This window comes from Heloderma suspectum, chromosome 4 (genome assembly GCF_057233095.1).
Source record: "Heloderma suspectum isolate Gila_16-S chromosome 4, 16-S_ref, whole genome shotgun sequence".
Classification (NCBI taxonomy): Eukaryota; Metazoa; Chordata; class Lepidosauria; order Squamata; family Helodermatidae; genus Heloderma; species Heloderma suspectum.
Genome location: NC_139461.1, coordinates 204250098 through 204271748, shown reverse-complemented (window position 1 = coordinate 204271748; position 21651 = coordinate 204250098). Strand labels below are relative to the sequence as shown.

Below are 21651 nucleotides of genomic sequence, written 5' to 3'. Positions count from 1 at the left end.
AAGGTGCCTTTCACCTTAAACTTTTTATTTAAGGACAGAAATGATAGAAGCATTATTAATCAGAGTGCTTTTCAGTACAATTAAACCTGGTAAAAGGCAACTGGATAGTACAAATGACGTTTCCCAGCATACATTTATTGAATTTCCTACATCAAGGGTAGGCAACCTGGTGCCCTTCACATATGTTGTACTACAACTCCCATTAGCCCCAGTCGGCCTGGGGCTGCCTACGCTTGTATTACATGGTTACATGGAATAGTTTCAGCTGTATTTTTCTTTTCTATTTACTTGGCTTGTTGGACTTCTTGATAATGCGCCTCAATTAATAGCCAGAAGCAGCACCAGAAAATGATGGTCTTAACCAGGAAGTTGATAAAATACTCAGACCATTTGTCAGCCCTTGAAGAATTCCTAACACTACTTTAGTTAGATAATTTCTCCATTCTTTGAAATGACATAACGGGTTTCATGAGAATACAATTCTCTATTCTTTCCATGTATGTGGTGAAAAACATGACTAAGGCCTTAAGTTTGTTGCAGAATTTGCCAGAACAAATATTTCTTTCAACTGAATTCTATAGTAAACATCCACACAATTAAAAGGGTTTTTTTAAAAAAAAATCACCCAAGGTATCAATTATTCCAGGCAGAACAACCTGAATGGCAGCCTGCTGAATGACAAATCTCTCCCCTTTTCAGCAGAACACCACAGGAAAAAACAAAACAACTAGATCTCACACTACCTCCTTTTCACTATCAACCTTTTCCAAGAAGTTCAGCATTGGCTTTCAGGAGAAGAGAACTCTGCTGATCAAATGAAATTTTAGAACAAAAAATTAATCCCATTAGGATTAATGGTGAAGATGAAATAAAGAAGAAATGTGTTAACGTCACTTAGTAAGGTCGACCATATGGGTGTCAGAACATCAAGTTTGACATTCACATAATCACATGTATTTTTAGAACGTGATTTATGTAAAAGACTTATTTATGAGCTACCTGAATTTCTACTTGATACAAAGGGTTAACAAGTCAGCTTCCAGGAAAGACTTATAAGTATTTTAAACCTTGCTTTAATTCAAGACTACCAGAATAAAATCCCCTTTGAATCTTCCTTCACAGTAACACTTTCCCCCAGGTGCCACCTGCAGCTTGCAATGGATTCTGCTCATGATTCTCTTCAAATGCACCTTCCAAGGCACAAGCAGCAACATGATACTGTGGGATAATGAACACAATACATTTTACACTGCAGCTGGTACTGTAGGAAAGGCTACACAGAATACCAAGGTTCATGATGCTATTGAATTTCCTTTTTAGTTACCTATTAACTTGGATCTCTGGAAGAGAGAAAGAGAAGAGCAGTGGGAAGCAAAGGAGGAAGCAAAGGAGGGAGAAGAAATGTGAGACAAAAAATAAAGCAGGGTACAGAACAAAAGAGAAAGGTGGCAAATCAGGCAGAGATTATTAAAACTGGGGATGATTCCTGCATTACTCTTTAATAACACAGATATTAGGACCAATGTCAGCTATTCAAGTTCATTCTATTACCACTTTCATACTTGAGGCTATTAAGATGGACTTTGTACCTCTCTGATGCTATTTACATTAATGCTCAATTGTTCTTAATGTAGAAGAGAAGGTAGAATAGAGGCATTTGCAATGTGAATTCTGGCCAATGCAGTTATAAACTGATGGAAGCAAAACTGATATACAGCTCATACCCTATGTACATTTCATTCCCAACAGATGCATTTAAAAAAGCACAAAGGCAACCTAAAGCAGGTTCACAAACTCTTGTTATAATGGGCAATCCCTATGGCAAGGGAAAAAATAACATGAGGTTATCCGAGTGTCCCTGTCCCATAAGAAGGTATGAAATCCATCTTACCATATATTCATCCCCTGCTAAAGGCATGGATGTTACTCTGAGCCCTTTTCCCCTAGCTACAGCCCAGGTCTGAAGGCTAACTAGAAGTTACATGGCAGGCACATGTAGTTTTCTATCCCACCTCTGCCACTGCTTATTCTACATGAAAAACAGCTGTGGAAAGCTTCAAGTCTGAATGGAGGAATAGCATGGGAGGGCTGCTTAAGCCTTTCCCTTCCAGTCATTTTCCCACTCAAAATCCTCCTTAAGCTGCTTTTCTACCTACAGGAGAAAATAAACCGTTCTGTAACTTTTGCCCAGCAGGAGAAGTTGCTGCTTGATGAGCTATTTTGAGCAGGAAAAGTCAGGGGAAAAGAGTCCCTTTCCTCTGCCATTCCTCTTCTCCAAAGTAAAGCCTCCCTTAGCTGTGTGTTTTGTTTTGTTTTGTTTTTTAAGAAAAATACTTGGTTGACTGTTTTGCTCATAAATACCAGGTGTGGAAGGTAGGGAGAGCAATGGAAAAGGAGTGGATAAAGCCATTATAGGAGCCTTATAAAGTTCTTACGACATAACCAGCACCAGCAAAAACAAGAGTTGTGCCATTGGTCCCTAGCACTTGTGTTACATTGGGCTGGAGGGTGCAGATTATCACTATACCACTGATCACAAACACATTCACATGACTGGTTTGTGGATGAGGCTCAATAAAAAAGTTACACCTTCTCTGGCAATGGGCCACACCGTATGTCCTTAAGGAAACCTGCTTGCCTCATACTTTGGGAAGCCTGGTTGAGGCATGCCTTGGGAATGAAATGTGCATCCAATCACATAAAGTGATCCTTAGACATTGGATCTAAAGTGATCCTTAGACATTGGTCTTAAGATTTGTCAATCAAAAGTAATGTTAGAAGTGACCCCTACTTCTGGATCCTAGACCAATTTCAAACCAACTCTATAAACCACTATCAGCTTAATGGTTCTCTGTAAGCCCAGACAAACATGCTGTTAAGTCCTTCTACATCAGAAAAAAAGCATATATGCACACCTCAATTACCATCTGAAGGGGCACCATTGTAAACAAAGGTTAGTAGCACAGTGGTACAGTAGATTGTCAAGAAAACCAATAAAAGTGGATACAGATACATCTACCTTGCATGTACGTTATTGCCAGTTACAAGGGAGGGTGTCTGTAAACTCATAAGTGTGAAGTTTTATTAATAAGGACAGAACAACAAGTGAGTGCCCCATCTACTTTTTCTAGCTCTGTGTTAGCTATAGGGATCAACATGTGGTCCTTCAGTTTTTCGAAGACCTATTCAGGGAAAAAGAAAAGAAAAAAGTGAGTTATATTTATGAATCTTTTTATTTCCACAGCACTGGTTTCTAAAATAAGAGGTTGCAACTAGTAGCAGAACAGCTAAGCCTAAAATCGTGCACTTTGGGTTAAAAGTATAAAACATGGCACATTTATCCATTGACCCATATTAAACATTTTTTTATATGGATCCCAGTAAGCAATGCTCCCAGGGGGCAGAAGACTGACAAATGTGTTGTTATTCTGTCTCTGAGTCCACGAGCCAGGATAAAAATTCTTACCATATGTGATGAATAATATTGAATGTGGTTTTTAGCAAGCTCTATACCCCCACAGATGGGAAATGGGTGGTAGGCCTCAGCAATCACGTGATTTTGTGTGCAATCACCATATATATAAAACTTACCTAAGGCTGGCCTTGCTATGCAGTAAGGTGAAGTGACCTGCTTAAGGCAGCACTACCGTGGGTGGGGAATACAAGACCCGGAGTATGTTATGTGGCCACTCACACCTCTAAGTTCAGTGTCCTTTATGAGTTGCCACAGCATTACTTCTGGCCCAACACTGCGGGCAGCAGATACGGTCAAGCATACTGCCAATTATAGCCAAACAATGTATAAACAAACAAACAAAACCCCTGTGGGCATGGACGCAAACTAAGCTGTGGGCCACCCCAAGTCATACATCCAAACGTCAGGGAGAGTGGTCTCTATGAGATACCATAGACTCACATCCAGCCCAATGTTTTGTTGGGGCACAGGACACTGTCAAGCATGGCACCCCCATGCCAATAATATTGAATGTACTAAAAATAGATAAGGAACTGGGCTGTACATCCCCAAACTAAGCTTTGGAACATCCCAAATAATATACCCAAAGCTCAGGGAGAGTAGCTTCTATGAGTTGCCACAGCATCACATCCAGACCAAGGCTTCACTGGAATACAAGACACTTTCAAGCATGGTGCCCTCATGCAAACAATACCCAATATACAGAAGTGAACGTGCATATCCCACAATAAGCTTTGAGCCACCTCAAACCATACACCCAAACCTCCAGGGGAGTGCCCTCAAGCATACCATCGTGTTCGGCCCAACTCTTCATTTGGGCACAGGCCATTGTCAAGTGCATGGGCCCATGCCTACTGGGTGAGATATGACCTCACTCTTTGCTGAGAAAAGCAAAATGTTAACTTGGGAAACATGGAACCTATTTCAAGAAGCCACAGCTGCATTTCTGACACTGGCAGACGCTCCAGCACATATCCCTGACAATGCCATGGTGATACTTGAAATGTTTACAGTATTTCTGTATAGTAAAATTAGTAGATTGTGCAAAGTCAATGATGCAACACAGCATCTGTTTTCAAGAAGGTTATGATCCCTGGAGAATATTCTATCAACACAAGACTCCTCTCAAATGACACATAATGTGCACAATCTATCAATGAGAAAATGTATGAGGAAAGGTATTTCAAAGAGATCAAAATTTACGAAGTCCTGCAGCTTTGAGTTTGGGAAAGAAAAGGTGAATTTCAATGGCATTCAAAGTGGATCTTGGCCAAGCTCAAGAAAAATGCTATGAACTAATACGTTGTAACTGTAAGGAGACATGCAGAGACCTATGGATGTGCTATAGTGCCATCCTTATTTGCACTGCTCTTTGCCACTGTGAAGTTAATAATTTGACTTGAATAGCAGCAGTGGCATTATATACTTCACAGAGAGAACTTATGCCAAAAACTGAAGAGATAGCTAGGTTTCAGTTTATGTTTATCCATAAAAAAGGTATATGACCATAAGCATATTTATGTCCCATACAGTATTGATTTGCACACAAAACCAAGAAGTTTGCATGTTTATTTTTGTGTTATTAATACTTGATGTTAGTGGTGAGTGATGTAAATAAAATGCTTTTTCAGAGACAGTATATTTACATTGTTATAGAGATGTTGTAAGATCACTGTGAACATGCACACTAATATATGTACAGTGGTGAGAAAAACTTTGTGAACTCCTTAGGACTGTCATGTATTTCCAACTTAAAATGTTATCAGATCTTAATCTAAGCCCATAATCCTAGATAAAGAACAACAGATAACCTGATTAAACAAATGACACACAAACATGATGATTTTTCAACATTTATTTATCCACAACTGATTCAACATTCAATATCCATGTGTAAAAAAGTATGTGAACCTTTAGAGTCAGTACCTGGTAGCACCCCTTCGAGCAGCAATGACTTCAAGTAAGCATTTCCTGTAACTGTTGGTCAGTCTCTCACATCAGTTTTGAGGAATTTTGGCCCATTCCTCCATACAGAACTGCCTGAACTCAGTGGCATTTGAGGGCTTCCTTGCATGAGCAGCTCGTTTCAGGTCCTGCCACAACATTTCAAGGGCTTTAGGTCCGGGCTTTGACTAGGCCATCATAAAACACGGAATTTCTTCTTCCATAGCCATTTTTTTGTAGATCTGCTTGTATGTTTAGGATCATTATCTTGTTGCATGACCCACTTTTGGTTCAGGTTCAGCTCACAGACAGATGGCCTGACATTCTCCTCTAGAATCTTCTGATACAATGCAGAATTCCTGGTTGTGTCAATGATGGGAAGCCATCCAGGTCCTGCAAAGCAGGCCCACACCACCACATTCCCACCACCATGCTTGATGGTTGGGATGAGGTTCTTCTGTTCAAACTCAGTGTTTGTTTGTTTTGCCAAACATAACATTTCTCACTGAGGTCAAAGAGTTCTTTGACTCATCTGTCCAGAGAACATTGTTCCAGAAGTTTTGGGCATCATCTACGTGATCTTTAGTGAACTTCAGCGGGCAGCAATGTCCTTTTTAGAAAGCAGTGGTTCCTCCCAGCTATCCTCCCATTAACACTATTCTTGTTCGGTCTTTTTCTGATCGTTGAGTCATCAACACTCACATTAGCCAAGGCGAGAGTGGCCTGTAGATCCTTGGATGTTACTCGGGGGTTCTTTTTTACTTTCTGGATGATGCACCAGTTTGTTCTTTGAGAGATTTGGTAGGATGACCATTCCTGGCTAGAGTGACTGTGGTCCTCTGGTCTTCCCCATTTGTAGACTATCTGTCTGACAGTAGATTGGTGGAACCCCAAATCCTTAGAAATGGCTTTGTAGCCCTTTTTAGACTGATGAGCAGCAATAACTGCTTTTCCGAGGTCCTCAGAGATGTCTTTTGATCGTGGCATGATGTGTTCCCACACAACCGTATCGTGAAGACCACACTCACAATGTTTCTGATCCATTTATGACTTCCAGTCAGAGCCAATGTTGCCCTTGCAGCATCCCGTGGAGTCTCCGTGGGAGGCTATCTCAAACAGCTTTTTAAAGGTTGAAAAACCTTTTCATCTCTCCCCTGGAATGAAAAGGGGAGTCAAGGCAGCATCTGGATTAAGTCTTGGTAAATTAGTTACCTCGGTGAAGCAGCAGGGGGGCTGGATTCCAAGACTACCCTCCCAGAGCTTAATCATCGCCAAAAGTTGTTTTGAAACTCCTATTTAAATAGGAGAAATTAGGGCTGATGTGCGCCATTTAATTTATGGATTAAGAAATACCAACAACATCTGAAGAATGGTGTAAGAAATATTAACAATATTTGAGGATATCTGAGGACCTGCAAGATCTGTTTGAAGAGAAACATGGCTGCAGCAAGGAGAAAAAAAGGAAATGCATCTCTGCCTACTCTCCCCGTACCTCCTTTGGCAAAGGTGCCAAGAACTGAAAATATAGGGGAATTATTTACTCTGATAAAAACGTTGTCTTTGCAATTAGCTGAATAGGCTAAAAGGTTGGATGTAATTCAAAATTCCATCACCACCCTGCAACGGGCTGTGGATTTAATTAACAATTCTTGGCAAAAAATGGAGGCCAAGGTTAACGAGCTGGAAGATAGGGTGGCTGCCAACGAAACTGCGTCACAAGTTTTTAACAACTCGCTCGTCAGAATTTCTCAACTGGAGGCTTTTACTTGCAGAGCTAATGTACGTATAATTGGCATTAAGGATGTGCCTAGTGATGTAAATTTGTCTACTTTTGTAGATAAGCTTTTGCATGAGATACTCCCTGTGCCATCTGATTATTTACTTGATACTGAGCAGGCATTCTGTGTGCCAAAATGCCAAAGGGACTGCCTATACAATTATAGTCCAATTTGCAAGAATCTCCACAAAAAATGATATCCTGTGTTTGGCAAGAGGGGGTGGAAATCTTTTTTGGAAACAAGATAAAGTTATGTTATTTCCAGATTACATTAAAGAAATTGCTGAGAAAAGAAGACAATTCATCAAGGCGAAAAATCTGGCAAAACAAATGAAATTACAATATTACTTAAAATATCCTGCTACATTGTGCATTGTTTCTGAAGGTCAGATGAAGAAGTTCCCAAATCATGAAATGGTGGAGGCATGCTAAATGCAAAAATGAGTAAAATCTCTGTTACAGCCCCATGAACTGGAATCCATAAACAGCTTTTGTTAAGTGGTTATGTCTAGTCTGAGTGACTCAAATTAGGCCAGAGTTAATTGCATATATATATATATATATATATATATATATATATATATATATCCATCTGTTTTCTCTTATTTTTCTTTCCCCCTTTTTTAAAAAAATCCTTCTTCTTTAAAATGGATATGACATACTGTACCTAAATATACTGTTTGAGGGTGCATAGAAACATGCACACTCATTTATATATCTAGTATAAAATATATTACTGATTGTTGTAAGGTTGTTTTTAACCTTTATTATCATATAACATTATAAAACGTATTAGTGATTTGTTATCATTATTTATCCTTTGTAATTTCTCTCATGATGATGATGATGAGACTGGCTATATGGTCACTGGAAATGAATTGTAGGCCTGCCTCCTTGTTATAAGACTGATGACATAAGATTAATCATGCTGTATTAAATTGCAATTTTATCAATGTTATAGGTATAATTTTTAAGTGAATGGAACCTGAAGCCCGTGTGTACTGGAGTTTAAATTTAATCCTTTTAAATATTTTTTTTCCTTCTCTTTCTCTCTCTCTCTTTTTTTTTTTTTTTTGCTCCTTTCTGATATTGTTGTGTCCTCTTAAGCATATTGTATTGTTGGGAAACTGTAGCTACCAGTTAGGTTGTTGGTATTGTTTATTTCGTTTATAAAGATAAAAATAAAATAAAAAGTATTTAAAAAACAAAAAACAAAGTTTCTGATCCATTTATAGGGTGGGGCGGCCCAAACTCACCCCTGAAGATCTACCTAATTACTTAAACACCTGATTCTAATTATTCCCTTTAACTGAGCTGATGCTACCAGGGGTTCACTTACTTTTGCATATACCCTGACTCTTAAGTACTCATAGTTTGCCTAATTTATGCATCATTTTATTTCACAAGACGTGGAATTGGTTAATATAAATCCTACTGGATATTTAGAAAAGGACTGGTTTTGATTCACGAAGGCTATCATGATAAAACTATGGAATTTCTGTAATTATCATTAGGGTTCACCAACCTTTTCTCACCACTGTACATTTAATTTAAATTTGCTATCTAGTTCTATTCAACAGAATCTATTGGGACCTTACAATTACCACTGGGAATATCTTCTCACTGTATAAAACTTAGAACTAATTTATTTCAAAACAGGAGTATATGTGAGGAGGAATCCATATCAAGAAATGTTTAGGAATTATCATTGGCTGTCTATGGCAAGTCTGATGCTTAAAACCCAAAGTGGTAAAAAAATCTGGTGAAAAAAACTGGGGCTTAATCGCTCTGCCATAGCAAAATTTTGCCATTGTCTCAGATTTATTTATGTCCCTCAACTACTCTGACTTGGAAATCTTTCTCTCTCTCTCTCTCTCTCTGAGAAAAGACAAACACAAATCAGGTGGTACAAGGCATCGTATGTCTCAGCATCAATTCTAGAAATAATTCAGTGGCCCAACAATCTGATAGTAGTGGCAAGTGTCCCAGCCTACAATGTGAATCTCTTACATCAGATAAAGTGCAGGGGCTGATAAAAGTCTTAAGGAGCTATAAGGGAACTACTAAGGATTGGGGAATTGTATCCAGGTCTCCCATAACTATGTGCATGATATAAATAAAAATAAATTCTACACTGTGAGATATTCATGGGAATGGCAGGCTTTGTGCCTTTATACTGAGCAGCTACGCACTCATGGCACCAGCTCTACCACATAAAAACTCTGGCCAGCCGCATGAACACACAGTTCCACCATTACACTTCACCTCACTCCTTTTTTCTCCTTTATATACCGACACAGTGTTTCGAGGGGGGAAAAACAATTGTTGGAGGCCAGGTTAAAGATACATTTCCCTCCCTCTACTACACAATTATTATTAACTTAGCACTGACTTAGCATTAACTTAGCACTTAGTACCTTATAGGAATTTTTGCTTTTACCTTTGCACTTTCTGGATATTCCTCAGGGGCTTGGTGCAACAAAATATGACCTTTGCCAGGAATGTTTAAGTATAAACAGTTTGCTGCAGCGTCATCAGGAACTGTGAGCTTGTCATAGCGATGGTCACTCATCTGCTGCATAGTCTGTTATGAAAAGTCAAGTCAGAGCTGTTTAGTGCAAGGTTTCATCAGCTTTCAGAAATGGGGCTTTTGCTGTTTTACAAAAAACATAAAATCACAAAAAAGTACTGTTGCCCCACAAAGGTTTCTAATTCCACCCAGGACGTCACTCTCCCTGCAGCAGCATTTCAAGTGCAGGGCATGTTATTAATTTATTTAATGTAAAAATATTTCTATAGCACCTGTCATATACAACATATCCAGGAAGTTTACAATGATAAAACTGCAATACAAATATACATTATAACTAAAACAATCAACTATACAACAAAACTAGTGGAAAGTGTCATGAATAAGGGCAAGTGTCATTCGCACCCAGTAAAGAAATCGCACATTTCAGACTTTTGTAAGATAGAAGGAAAAATAATAATATGTACAACAGACTTTTTTTAAAGCATACCCCAGGATACTGAGCATTTCTGAAATTCAAGCATTTTACATAAATTCACAGGCAACACCTCTGAGTTTTAAAAGCTAAGGCTGCCTGCTTTAAATCTGGATCTTGTTTGAGGTATCTATCTGTAAAATTAAGGTATATTAGATTTAAATCAGGAGTGGGCAACACGCAGCTCATGGAACACCCCCACCACCACACTCCCAAATTTTAAAAATAACAAAGAAAATGGCACTCCATAGTAAACTAAACTGTTTCTTTGCAAGCTAAATTTGTCCATTTTAGCGTTACTGAGCAGTTACAGACTACAAAAAGGGTCAAATTTACCCCTTTTAGTGCTACTGAGCACTACAGAGCAGTTTGCTGCTATATTTTATTGGGAAACTGGTAGTTTTTTTAAACTATTATTTTCTTACCTAGTGTGGCTGCTGGGAGGGTGGATCCAGGGGCAAAAATGGCCCTCAGACTGCTCACAGTTGCTCACCCATTTTAAATCATTGTGTGCTAACAAACAACCATAATTCACAACATTCTAAATTAAACAGGATAATATTTAAGCTGCTCTGAATAACCACAATCACTATCACAGCCCATCTCCACCAATGCCACAAACATATGCTCCAGACCTTATATACCAGGGACACTCTATCTTCTGGTACCTGTCCTAAATCACTCCCTCTGTTTGTCCTTATTTTGCCCTTTGGGGAGATCTTTGAGATGCCTTTAAAACGGTTTAGGGTGCACTGGATTTGCCATGCTTGAGGTTTCAGCCCCACCCCATCCCCATCTCCAGAAATGACATCCCTGAGGGTAAAGATGGGCATTAAATTAAAAGAGGACTCACAGCAGGTTCTTCCCTGCATTACAACTTAATTGGCAGGTGAGTAAACCAATCAAACTAACACTGGATCAAGCTGTCATTCTTATCTTTCTTGCCTTGTCATGTCTTCTTCCCATGGCCAGCCCTACTATTAGGAAGAGTGTGGTGGCCGCTATAGGCAGCAGATGCTGAGGGATGATGAGAGGACAGAGTTGTGTGCACCACATGGCCTCCCTCATGCCCCCTAAACTATTATCCTCCCCTCAGGTGCAGTGGAGGATGCTGAACCATTGCCAATGTTGAAGTGAGATTCCTCTGCCAGTCCAATTGGTTTCTGTAACTGGAATGGGGGAGGTGCCATCTTGTCCTTCACCCTAGGCAGCAAAAAGTCTTGAGCCAGCCCTGCTTCTTCCTCCTCTGGCTAGGGAAAGGTAGCAAAACATTTCATACATAAAGCTTGAGATGGGATGTTCATGGGTGGTTTGTTAACTTTCCCCAGTCAGAGGTTGAGGAGAAGATTGCAGAGGTGGCAGCAAGGGAGGGAGTGGGGAGGGGCAAGACTGTCAGCTTGAAACAACTTTTGATTCATTGGTATGCTTTACCTGTCAGTTCGTCCAGCTCTGAGGTGGCTGAGCGCACAGATGGCACAGGAGGCAGGGAGTTAGGATGACAGCAGCTGGGGTAGTAGCAAAAACCAGGACAGTCCAGTATAAAACCAGGCTAGACAAGTATAATATCCATAGGCTGAGTCAGGCAGCATATGTCCACAGTTCAGGAGAAACCAGACAGTAAGATAGAAGACTTGCAGGACCATGGACAGATCATTAGGTGCAAGGAACTTGCTCCAACTAGTGCTGTGCCAAAAATGCCCTCCTACTTTTGTAGGCCATGAAAGGGGGGTGGGGTCTGCAATTTGCAGAGGGAGCAGGAGAAAAATTATGATTTTTTCAGAGGGATAGGGAGCTTACCAGAAAAGTGGCACCAGCCACTGAGGATTTGCCTCTTTTGTTTATGTAACATTTTTTTTGCCATAGTGGTGGTATTCCTCCAAATAGCCCAGTAGCCATGTATTCTCCACAATGCTTCCCTCAATGGCACTACAACTTGATACAGCACCATTTCCAACAGAATTCTAGATACACTATTGGAAACAAAATTTAAGGGAGGACCCACCCACCTCACCCAAAAGAGCTCAATGAGGACTAAGTATGCTCAGTGGGCACAGAATGCTGCTTGACTGTTGGGGGGAGGGAGCAGAAAACCATGTGGGAGGGGAAATGGAATGAAATGGCTGGAAACTTGAAAAGGAGCATTCCATACTGCAACATTTTGTTGCATGTCCCACTTTGTCATGGCTAATAGCCACCTAATCATTTAAAAAGCCATCTAAGCTAGAGCTTCTACATCTTGTGGAAGTGAATTCCTTAAGTTAATTATGCATTGTGTAAAATAGTACTCATTTTTATCCGTCCTGAACCTAGTGTCTGCAATTTCATTGCATAAGTTCTGGTATGATAATAAAGGGAGAAACAATTTTTTCTATCCATTCTTTCTACACCATATGTAGTGGTAAAAGCCACTATCATGTTCCCCCCTCAACTGTCAGCTTTTTTACTAGTATGGGACAATATCAACACTCCCCTCTTACTTATCTTCTTGGTAATGTTCGTCACCTTATTTTAGTTAATTTAACACCTCTTTCCCCCCTACATAGGAAACCTGAGCCGATGAAGACAGAGGAAGTGCTAACAACACCACAGCCTCTCCTGGAACATACCCCATCTCTGCTAGATAGAACTGCTGCAGGTGAGGCCTTTACTACTTGTGAGCCAGCAGGACTGTTTTACTGACACACTGGGGAAAACTCTTACTACTATATTAGAAGTCTGCACACCACCACCTTTGCCACACACTGCAGGTGAGTGGTGAAGGACAGCTGCCAGGGATGTGCTTGGTAGGATGAAGGAACAGCAAGGGTTCTCCTAATTTGCAGCAGATGAAACAGCAGTGGAGTGGGTGGGGGCAGCTAGAATGAGTAGGGGACTGGGTAGAGATTTTATAAATGTTGACTTATGGAAGATGTAGGACGAGAAATCTTCTCTCATCTTTGACTAAGTAACAGCCAGTGGGAGTGGCTGACCACCTTTTCCATGTCGGCTCATCCTTTTGTGAGAGTGGGGCTTGGGGAGGAGATAATCTAGTTAGCTCACTGCTGTGAGAAGTTGGCTGGACCTCTCTAAAAGAGGTCTCTTTTAAAGGAAATTGAGAATTTTGTATATTTTTGTGCCACTGCCCATCTTTGTTGTTAGAGTTCTTTGCTGGTATTTTCTGCTTTTTATGTTTGACAGAAACTTTTTGTTCTTGGTTTAATTTTGATTTATGTTTTGTAAAAACTAGCCAGACACCCTTTGGGGGTGAAAGGCAGTATACAATTTTAGCATAACAACAACAACAACGTGCAGTTTAAAAAATTAGATGTTCCTCTGATAAATTCTATATGAACATAGTATATGCAATAGGCCATTTGAAAGATCTATACCACAGCAATCTACCACAAAATGGTGCACACATGCTTCAGCAGTTCGTTCATTTGTCTAGATACCAGAGCCACATTGCAGCCTGACTCATGAATATCCTGTGGAGAATATAAAAGTGAAGTAAGGAATGTCTTACATTCCTGAGGAAATGTCATCATTGTACTCTGAACTTTGTGTTTCTCCACCAGCTAAGAGATTTGTATCAATTTCCATGTCCACCTCTATTTTCATAATAGTACAAATCGGTATTGCTAGAATTCAGTACTATCTTGTGCCCAAATACTTAGCAGGATAATTAATATAAACATAACAAAGGTTACGAACATCCCTTGTGAGGAAATATTTCTCTCTCTCTCTCTCTCTCTCTCTCTCTCTCTCTCTCACACACACACTCTACTCGGTTTTGTGACTTCCAAAAATGGCAGGAGCAGCAATCTCAGCTTTGTTCATGACTCCATGATATCCCAACAGAAAGTCTTAGAAAAAGCCAATCCCCACCATAACATACCCACATTCCTGTATTATGTGGCTGGTCTGAAGCTGTCACCAGTGCTGTGCTCCTTTTCAAATTTAGAAAAAGCAAGCCAACATCATTCTTCCATAGTCTTCACCACTTACCCCCAGAAACCAGCCCCATCCTTTCCCACTCCAGCTGGAGCTTCCAAACACATTTGATCTTTCAAGTGAGGAAAAGGAGTAGGAGGTCACACAAGCAGGAAGAACCTCAAATTTTACCTCTATTCCTCTGCAGCAGAGAATTAGTAGCTGGGGTTCCCAACCCAGGACCACACATTGTAATTGGTCTTCACTGTTGAAGAGGAGAGACACAGTGCAAGACTAACCTCCGCTACTCTGTGAAGTCTGAAACCATGCCCCTTTTTCTCTGCTGCTAGCTATTTACCACCAATCAGCTGAGCAGCATGGGGTGAGCATTTTTCATCAGGAACACCCCATCTTTCTTGCTGCTCAGCTGATTGGTGGGAGGGAATGCCACAGGCTACATTAAAATTAGGCAGTGGGCCATGTGGCCCATGGCCCCCCCACTCCTGCCTTAGGACAAACCAACTAATTTGGGCAATATGTCCACCAAGAATTGTGCACTTGTGAGTTTGTAGGGAAGGGCTACAATAGTCCCTGTCTTCCATACAAGTTCAGTCCTCACTTTCAGAGCCTGCTTTTCTTTCTTAGAGTGAGATGATAAACTGAGGTGACAGAATTCTGGCCTGTATCAATTCAGAATGAAGGTGAAAGCATTCGGATTTTTCACTGTGGCCCCATGGATAAAGCAAACAAGCACAGAGGAAGTACTACACTAAACCTTTGTCCCCAATATATTAATTTTCTGTTTTTCCACATTGGACCATTCAAAGGTGGTATCCCTATCTGTAGTCTGAAGTGGTACAATCCATTCTACCACCTCAGCATTCTGTCACCTCATTCTGCTGCAGTGATGGCTCCAAAATACAACGCATTATAGCAGGAATAGTCACTCTTCATTTCAGTTATAGCTCTCTCCTCCAAATATTTGCTCAAAGCTGGTAAATAACAAACTAGTATACAAAGTAAAAAATATAAACCTTAAAATTGAAGTCTCAGAAAAATGAACAGCTCATTCAATTACAAAATTGAAAATGTGAACCTTAAAATACGAACACTGCAATCCTATGCACACTTACGTGAGAGCAGGCTCTGCTGAACTCAGTGAAAATTCCTTCTGAATTTCAGAATTCCTTCTGAATGCATACGATCAGGTTGTAAGTCCAGTAAAGATGTACACCTCAATAATCCCAATACCTCTATGCTACTTCTGATTTTCAGAGTCTGAGGACAAACAGGGGACAGAGGTATCTGGCTGGCCAGCATGGGACACAGAATGCTGAGCTAGATGGTCCTTGTATCTGATCCATGTTCTTATATGCACATAATACCAATAAAAATAGATAAATTTAAGAATCAAGCACCTAGCAGGAGGATAAATTATGCAAACTTTGCAAATATATGCAAATGTCCTTCCTTGGCATAATTGAGATAAATCAGATTTCTTGGCATGAAATTTGGATTGCCTTAATTAAGAATTAATGCTGAAATACTCTTAACTCTGTTCACAGTTAATTTATCTATCTAGACTCCACTCAGGGTATATTGTTTATTATTGTGGCATCATACTACTGGTATCAGTGCAGAAAGAACCTGGGATTGGATCTGACCCAGTGGGGTGTCTCAGTCATGAAGGAAAAAAGCAAATAAAAACTTGCTATTGTAATTTTTATGGAAGCAGTTGCTCAACTCTTAGGAATGTATTTTGATTCAGTTGAAACGATCATTTAAACAGAAGGCACAGAAACCAAACACCTTTTGCTTTTGTTTACAGAATACAGTGCTTCTTTGGAAAATGTAACCTTATGTTGAGCAATACTTTCTGTGAGACCTAAGGCCTCAAGTGCAACCAAGACCACTCTGAGGAATAATAGAAGGCAGTTAGAAAGCACAGGAGACTTTAAAAATCCAGAGATATGACAGTTCTCTTAATACAGACACAAAGTTAGCAATAGCAAAGTGAATCTCTTGTATTGTATACAATCCCAGTGGAAGGCATTCTGGAACCTTGCACATAATTTATGTCTCTGGAAGAATGCCAAACCAACAAGTTTAAACCCCTTTGAAAGATTTTACCAGTCTCAATAGCCATTTTTAAAAGAGGGGAGAAGGGGGGGTATCAGGATAAGCCCAAAGCAGGTCTTAAATTAGTGATATGAGGGATAATATAGGTACATAGGACCTTGCATCGTAAGAGGTCACATTATTTGTCCATCTAGCCCAGTACTGTATGTGACTGGAAGATGCTCTGCAGGGTCTCAGGCAGAAGTCCTTCCCTTTCCCTGCTACCTCATCCTTTTACCTGGAGATGCCTAGGACTGAATCTGAGACCTTCTACATGAAAAGCATGCATTCTACCATTTTCAGGCAGAGGTTTTACCTGGGTAGCATCACTCAGCTCTGGTCAAAGGAGAAAACGGCAGGAAAGAGGCCTCAGTAGCCATGGAAACCTCTTTGCACTGCCGGGCTAGAGCAAATCAGGTGATAGGTGCTAATTCCTATAAGAGCTTCCAGGTCAGATCTGCTCACCAGTCTGAGCACTGCAGGGATTAGGTCATACTGTCTGCAGGCTTGCCTTTGCCAAACCTTTCGCTATGCAGGAGCCAGGGGTGACAACGAGAAACACTGCACAAAATTTCCGTGCATATTGTTGCATCACACATTATTTATTTATTTAAAACATTTCTACCCTGCCCTATATCATTAAGATCTCAGGGCGGCATACAGTAAAATCAATTTAAACATTATGTTGCTGGTGTGGTGAAAACTCACATTAACACGTCCCTTCCCTAACATGCCTATGGAGGTACCACTTTAATTTTTTTTACATGTTTTAAGCATGAAGGCAACTCTCATCAGCTGAGCCTTCCTAAAATAAAATGTTCTGAATCTTTTAGCTTAAGTATACCCCTCCAAATCTTATGTCTCAATGCCTCATTCTCTAGGAGACTATCATCTTTTAAATATATGCAATTACATGATATCTGCAATTACCACATAATAGCCATGTAAATAGGCCCAAATGAAGGGGGGCTCCCCTATTAATCTTTTGAGCGAAATACATTCTTTGTCCAGTAATGGCTGCTCAGTTTGTCATCCGATTCTTTTGCTTTCCAGCAAAGGACCAATGGAGGAAGAAAGAGACAAAACACTTTAGAATTCCCAAACAGCAGTGTTTTGTCTGTACTATGATAACCTACAGGTCTATGCAAGAGGAGTTACAGTCAGTTGTGGCAAGAACAGCTCTGCACTTGAAGGCAGTGATAGACAAATTACCCCCGGCTTCATTTATAATCAAGTCGGCAATTACGAGCATCACTGGAGAATAGAAGAAGCTATTTTTGAGAGTTCCTTATTGGTTCGTAAGTCCTTGTGCATGTGCTCCTTTATATGCATGTTCTCTCAATGCCAGCTGGAAAATGTAGTGCAGGAGCAGAGAAGGCAACCCAATGCTTACACATGGCGAGAATCATACATTTTGTACTAAAGCCCACAAAGCTTTCTCCACCATATTGCTCAACCCCATAGAAATAAGAAAGCAACCATGAAGGCAATGCTCCTTTTCCCTACTCCCACGCTGGGAGCTTTCGCCCAGTTCTACCTAGTTGCAAGCTCTTTTTTAAAATTTGCAATAACAAATCAAACCCCAAAAAGGGGTGGGGGTACAACATCAACAGAAGGAATATAAAAAAAAAACACCACACCCCATATTCATTCACAAAACCTATTCACAATACCATTATTTTAAAAACACGGGGGGGGGGGGAGAGAATTGACACTTCTGTTTCAAATATATACAGTCAGGGCCAGAAATATTGGAACAAGGATAACTGTTTTGGCAGTTGGCCTCTGTACACCACCACATTGAAGTTGAAAGGAAACACACCCAGATGGGAGCGAAGTCAGGACTTTCAGCTGTAAATCAAGGGGTGTGACAAAAGTGGGGCACTAACCATTCAGGAAGGACAGCCAGTGGCATACACCCCCCCCCCCAATCATTGGTGGCTCATAAGTAATGGAACAAATGGCTGACAAGCAGCTGCATGGCCAGGTGTGGCCTGTTTCCTGGGTACCCCATGACCAATCAAGCAGGTAAAAGGCCTGGAGGTGGTTCTGAGTGTTACATTTGCATTTGGTACCTGTTCACTGGAACTCCCAACATGAGGTCCAAAGAAGTGTCCATGCGAGTGAAGGAGGCCATCATTAGGCGGAGGAAACAAAATAAACCCATCAGAGAGATCGCAAAAACAGTGGGAGTGGCCAATACAACAGTTTGGAACATCCTGAAAAAGAAGGAATTAACTGGCAAGCTCAGCAACAGCAAAAGGCCAGGAAGACCACAGAAGACAACTAAAGTGGATGACCCCAGAATTCTGCTCATGGTGAAGAGGAACCCTTTCACAACAACTAGCCAGGTCAAGAACACTCTTGTGGAGGTAGGCATGTCATTGTCAACATCTACAGTCAAGAGACAGCTTTATGAATGTAAATACAGAGGCCTCACAACAAGGTGCAAACCACCGGTAACGCTCAAGAACAGAAAGGCCAGATTAGCCTTTGCCAGCAAACACCTAAAAAAGCCTGCCCAGTTCTGGAATAAGATTCTTTGGACTGATGAAACCTAGATTAACTTGTACTAGAATGATGGGAAGAGGAAAGTATGGAGAAGGAAAGGAACAGCTCATGATCCAAAGCATACCACATCATCTGTCAAACATGGTAGAGGCAGTGTTATGGCATGGGCATGTATGGCTGCCAATGGAACCGGGTCACTGGTGCTTATTGATGACCTGACTGCTGATAAAAGCAGCAGGATGAATTCTGAAGTGTATAGGGCTATACTTTCTGCTCAGATTCAGCCGAATGCTGCCAAACTGATAGGATGCTGCTTCATATTGCAGATGGATGATGACCCAAAACATACAGCAAAAACTACCCAAGAGTTTCTGAAGGCAAAGAAGTGGGATGTTCTTCAATGGCCAAGTCAGTCACCTGATCTCAGCCCAATAGAGCATGCTTTTCACTTACCGAAGACAAGACTGAAGGCAGAAAGACCCACAAACAAGCAGTAGTTGAAGGCAGCTGCAGAAAAAGGCCTGGCAAAGCATCCCGAGGGAGGAAACTCAGCATTTGGTCATGTCCATGGGTTCCAGACTGCAGGCAGTCATTGACTGCAAAGGATTTTCATCCAGGTATTAAAGGTGACCCTTAAGTTTGAAATTATTTTGGTTTGTTCCATTACTTATGAGCCACCAACGATGGGGGTGTGTGTATGCCACTGGCTGTCCTTCCTGAATGGTTAGTGCCCCACTTTTGTCAAACCCTGTGAATTACAGCTGAAAGTCCTGACTTTGCTCCCATCTGGGTGTGTTTCCTTTCAACTTCAATGTGGTGGTGTACAGACGCCAACTGCCAAAACAGTTATACTTTTTCCAATATTTCTGGTCCTAACAGTATGTTAATTTAAGCAGACCAGTTGCAAGCTCTTGTTTAGCTAGGGCAGGATCCAACTGGCCACCCATCTGACCAACTATCCCTTCCCAGGATTGAGCTGTACTTGGGGGATGAATGCTCTTGGACATACATGCCTTTTTCAAACTTGGAAATTCCAGGGCCAAATTTGTACTGTAAATTCCAGGATACTGTTCGGTAAATTACAATTCCATTTTTAAAAGTTATAGTCAAATCAACAACCTTTTCATCAAGAAAAGAGCTAAAATAATCACTTTCTGAGCATGCACCAATGCTGCAGGCTCTGAGCACCTAGCATTATAAATGCAGACCATGCAGGTGTAAAACTAGCACATAAGCATTCTTGATTTAAATTCTCAGTAGAGGAAGAATTTCAGGAAAAGTGAGCTCTTCTTGGAATATATCTGGCCATTGCAAGCAGAGAAAATCCATATTCTGAGACTGTTATTTTCAAACTTCAGCAGCACCAGTAGTGGAAATGCTATATATAGATTTATAACCCAGTCTTCTAATGCATATGCATTACCCAGAGCAGCTTACAATAGCTAAAATCACATCAAAGTTAGTATCAATAAAGCATAACAGACTGGCACCTAATCTTCTTTCAACAGGCTTAATTCAACAGCATTAACTTGGAGAGAAATCAGAGACAGACAGAGGTGTGACTCAGGCTAGCAGAATTCTGTCCCGTCCCCACCCCCCGAATTGCTTTAGGCAGCAGCAAAAATGGTAGCGGTAGGTCTAACTCTGCACTGTACTACACCCCTGTTTAGGTAAATCCTAAGAGAATACCCCATCCTCACCCAAGGAAAGGGTGGTCTCCTAGCAGTTGCAGAACTGGAACAGAGGAGTCCATCATCAGTGTTTCTTCCCTTTCCTCTTCCTACTTTAGTCCTTCCCTCTTATGCTTGCTGTCTGAACTAGCATTTGCCCATCAGCTCTTAACTTTGCACCGCAGACGGTATGTCATGTGCCGTGGGTGTAAAATAAAAGATTGCCTGGCTTGAACTCTTCTTTGCACTGAGGCACAGTTCTACTCTCTGCCACCCCCAGTTTACCCATGGCAGTAGGACTGACTTCTATAGATGCTTATAGGATTATACTTATTTAGCCGCTAGCTGCCTGCCTGTAATGCCCTGCTATTGCGCAGCCTTCTTTGGCTTCTAGTTCTACAGTGAGTCATGCCATGCAAGGATGAAGGACAGATGTTGATCACTGAATGGATAGCACATTTATGCAGATAACTGTGGGAACTATCTTGAGAAAATGCAGTGCAGTCATACCGCTACGAGTGGAAAAAAACAGGGCTTCATTTTGGGTTGGGGAGAAGCCCCTCTATTTCCCATGGTAGATGCAAACCAGTTTCCCTATAATGCCCCCAAATGTTTTCCAGAAGAACATGCAACCCCTCCACAGATCTGTCTTTCAACTAACAGCTAAATGATGGTAATGATAGACTGGAATCTTCCCTCTTGCTGTCGAAGGCTCTCTGGATAGAAGATGATGATCACAGGAGTCTTTAATTAAGTGCAAATGTCCATAGAATAGAAACAATGAACATTCATTTTGCCAGACTGTGCAGTGTTTAAGATGTACTACTGGGAAAACTTCCTTGTTTACAAAGATTAGAAATTCAGTTTGTGTGAGTCTAGTTTCCTGGCCAGAAACCTTTGCATGACCAGTTATACTAGCAGCCTGGCATTTCCTGCATGTCTAGTTTTTCTGGGAATTCTGTCCCTCCTGTATAGGGAAATTTTTGCTCCACATTCTCTAAAGCCTGAGTCATGCTTTCCCGATGTCAAACAAAGTAAGTTCCAAAGCCCCCAATCTTGCTTTTTCCTATTGTGTTTTACAAGGTATACTTTGCCAACAGAAGTCTAGGGTAACATGGAATGCATTAAAATGGTTAGCAAGGACCCTAAACAGATGGAATATTATTCGTTCACATGCTGTCACCACAGCTCTCATTGTTCTGTTATGCCCTGAGCCCCATTCCAGTCAGATGGTTGCTGAAT

At 40.9% G+C, this 21651-nt stretch overlaps 1 protein-coding gene across 1 annotated transcript in view; it reads right to left on the bottom strand.

Moving 5' to 3' along the window:
* The window catches only part of DDAH1 (dimethylarginine dimethylaminohydrolase 1), a 110893-nt gene continuing 89242 nt past the window's right edge, over positions 1-21651 (bottom strand). The window contains exons 5-6 of the mRNA XM_084852038.1: positions 9637-9780; positions 1-3182 (exon numbers count right to left, since the gene is read on the bottom strand). Coding sequence (XP_084708164.1) covers positions 3066-3182; positions 9637-9780 — 261 coding nt within the window. The 3' untranslated portion in view covers positions 1-3065. The remainder of the gene's footprint in view (positions 3183-9636; positions 9781-21651) is intronic.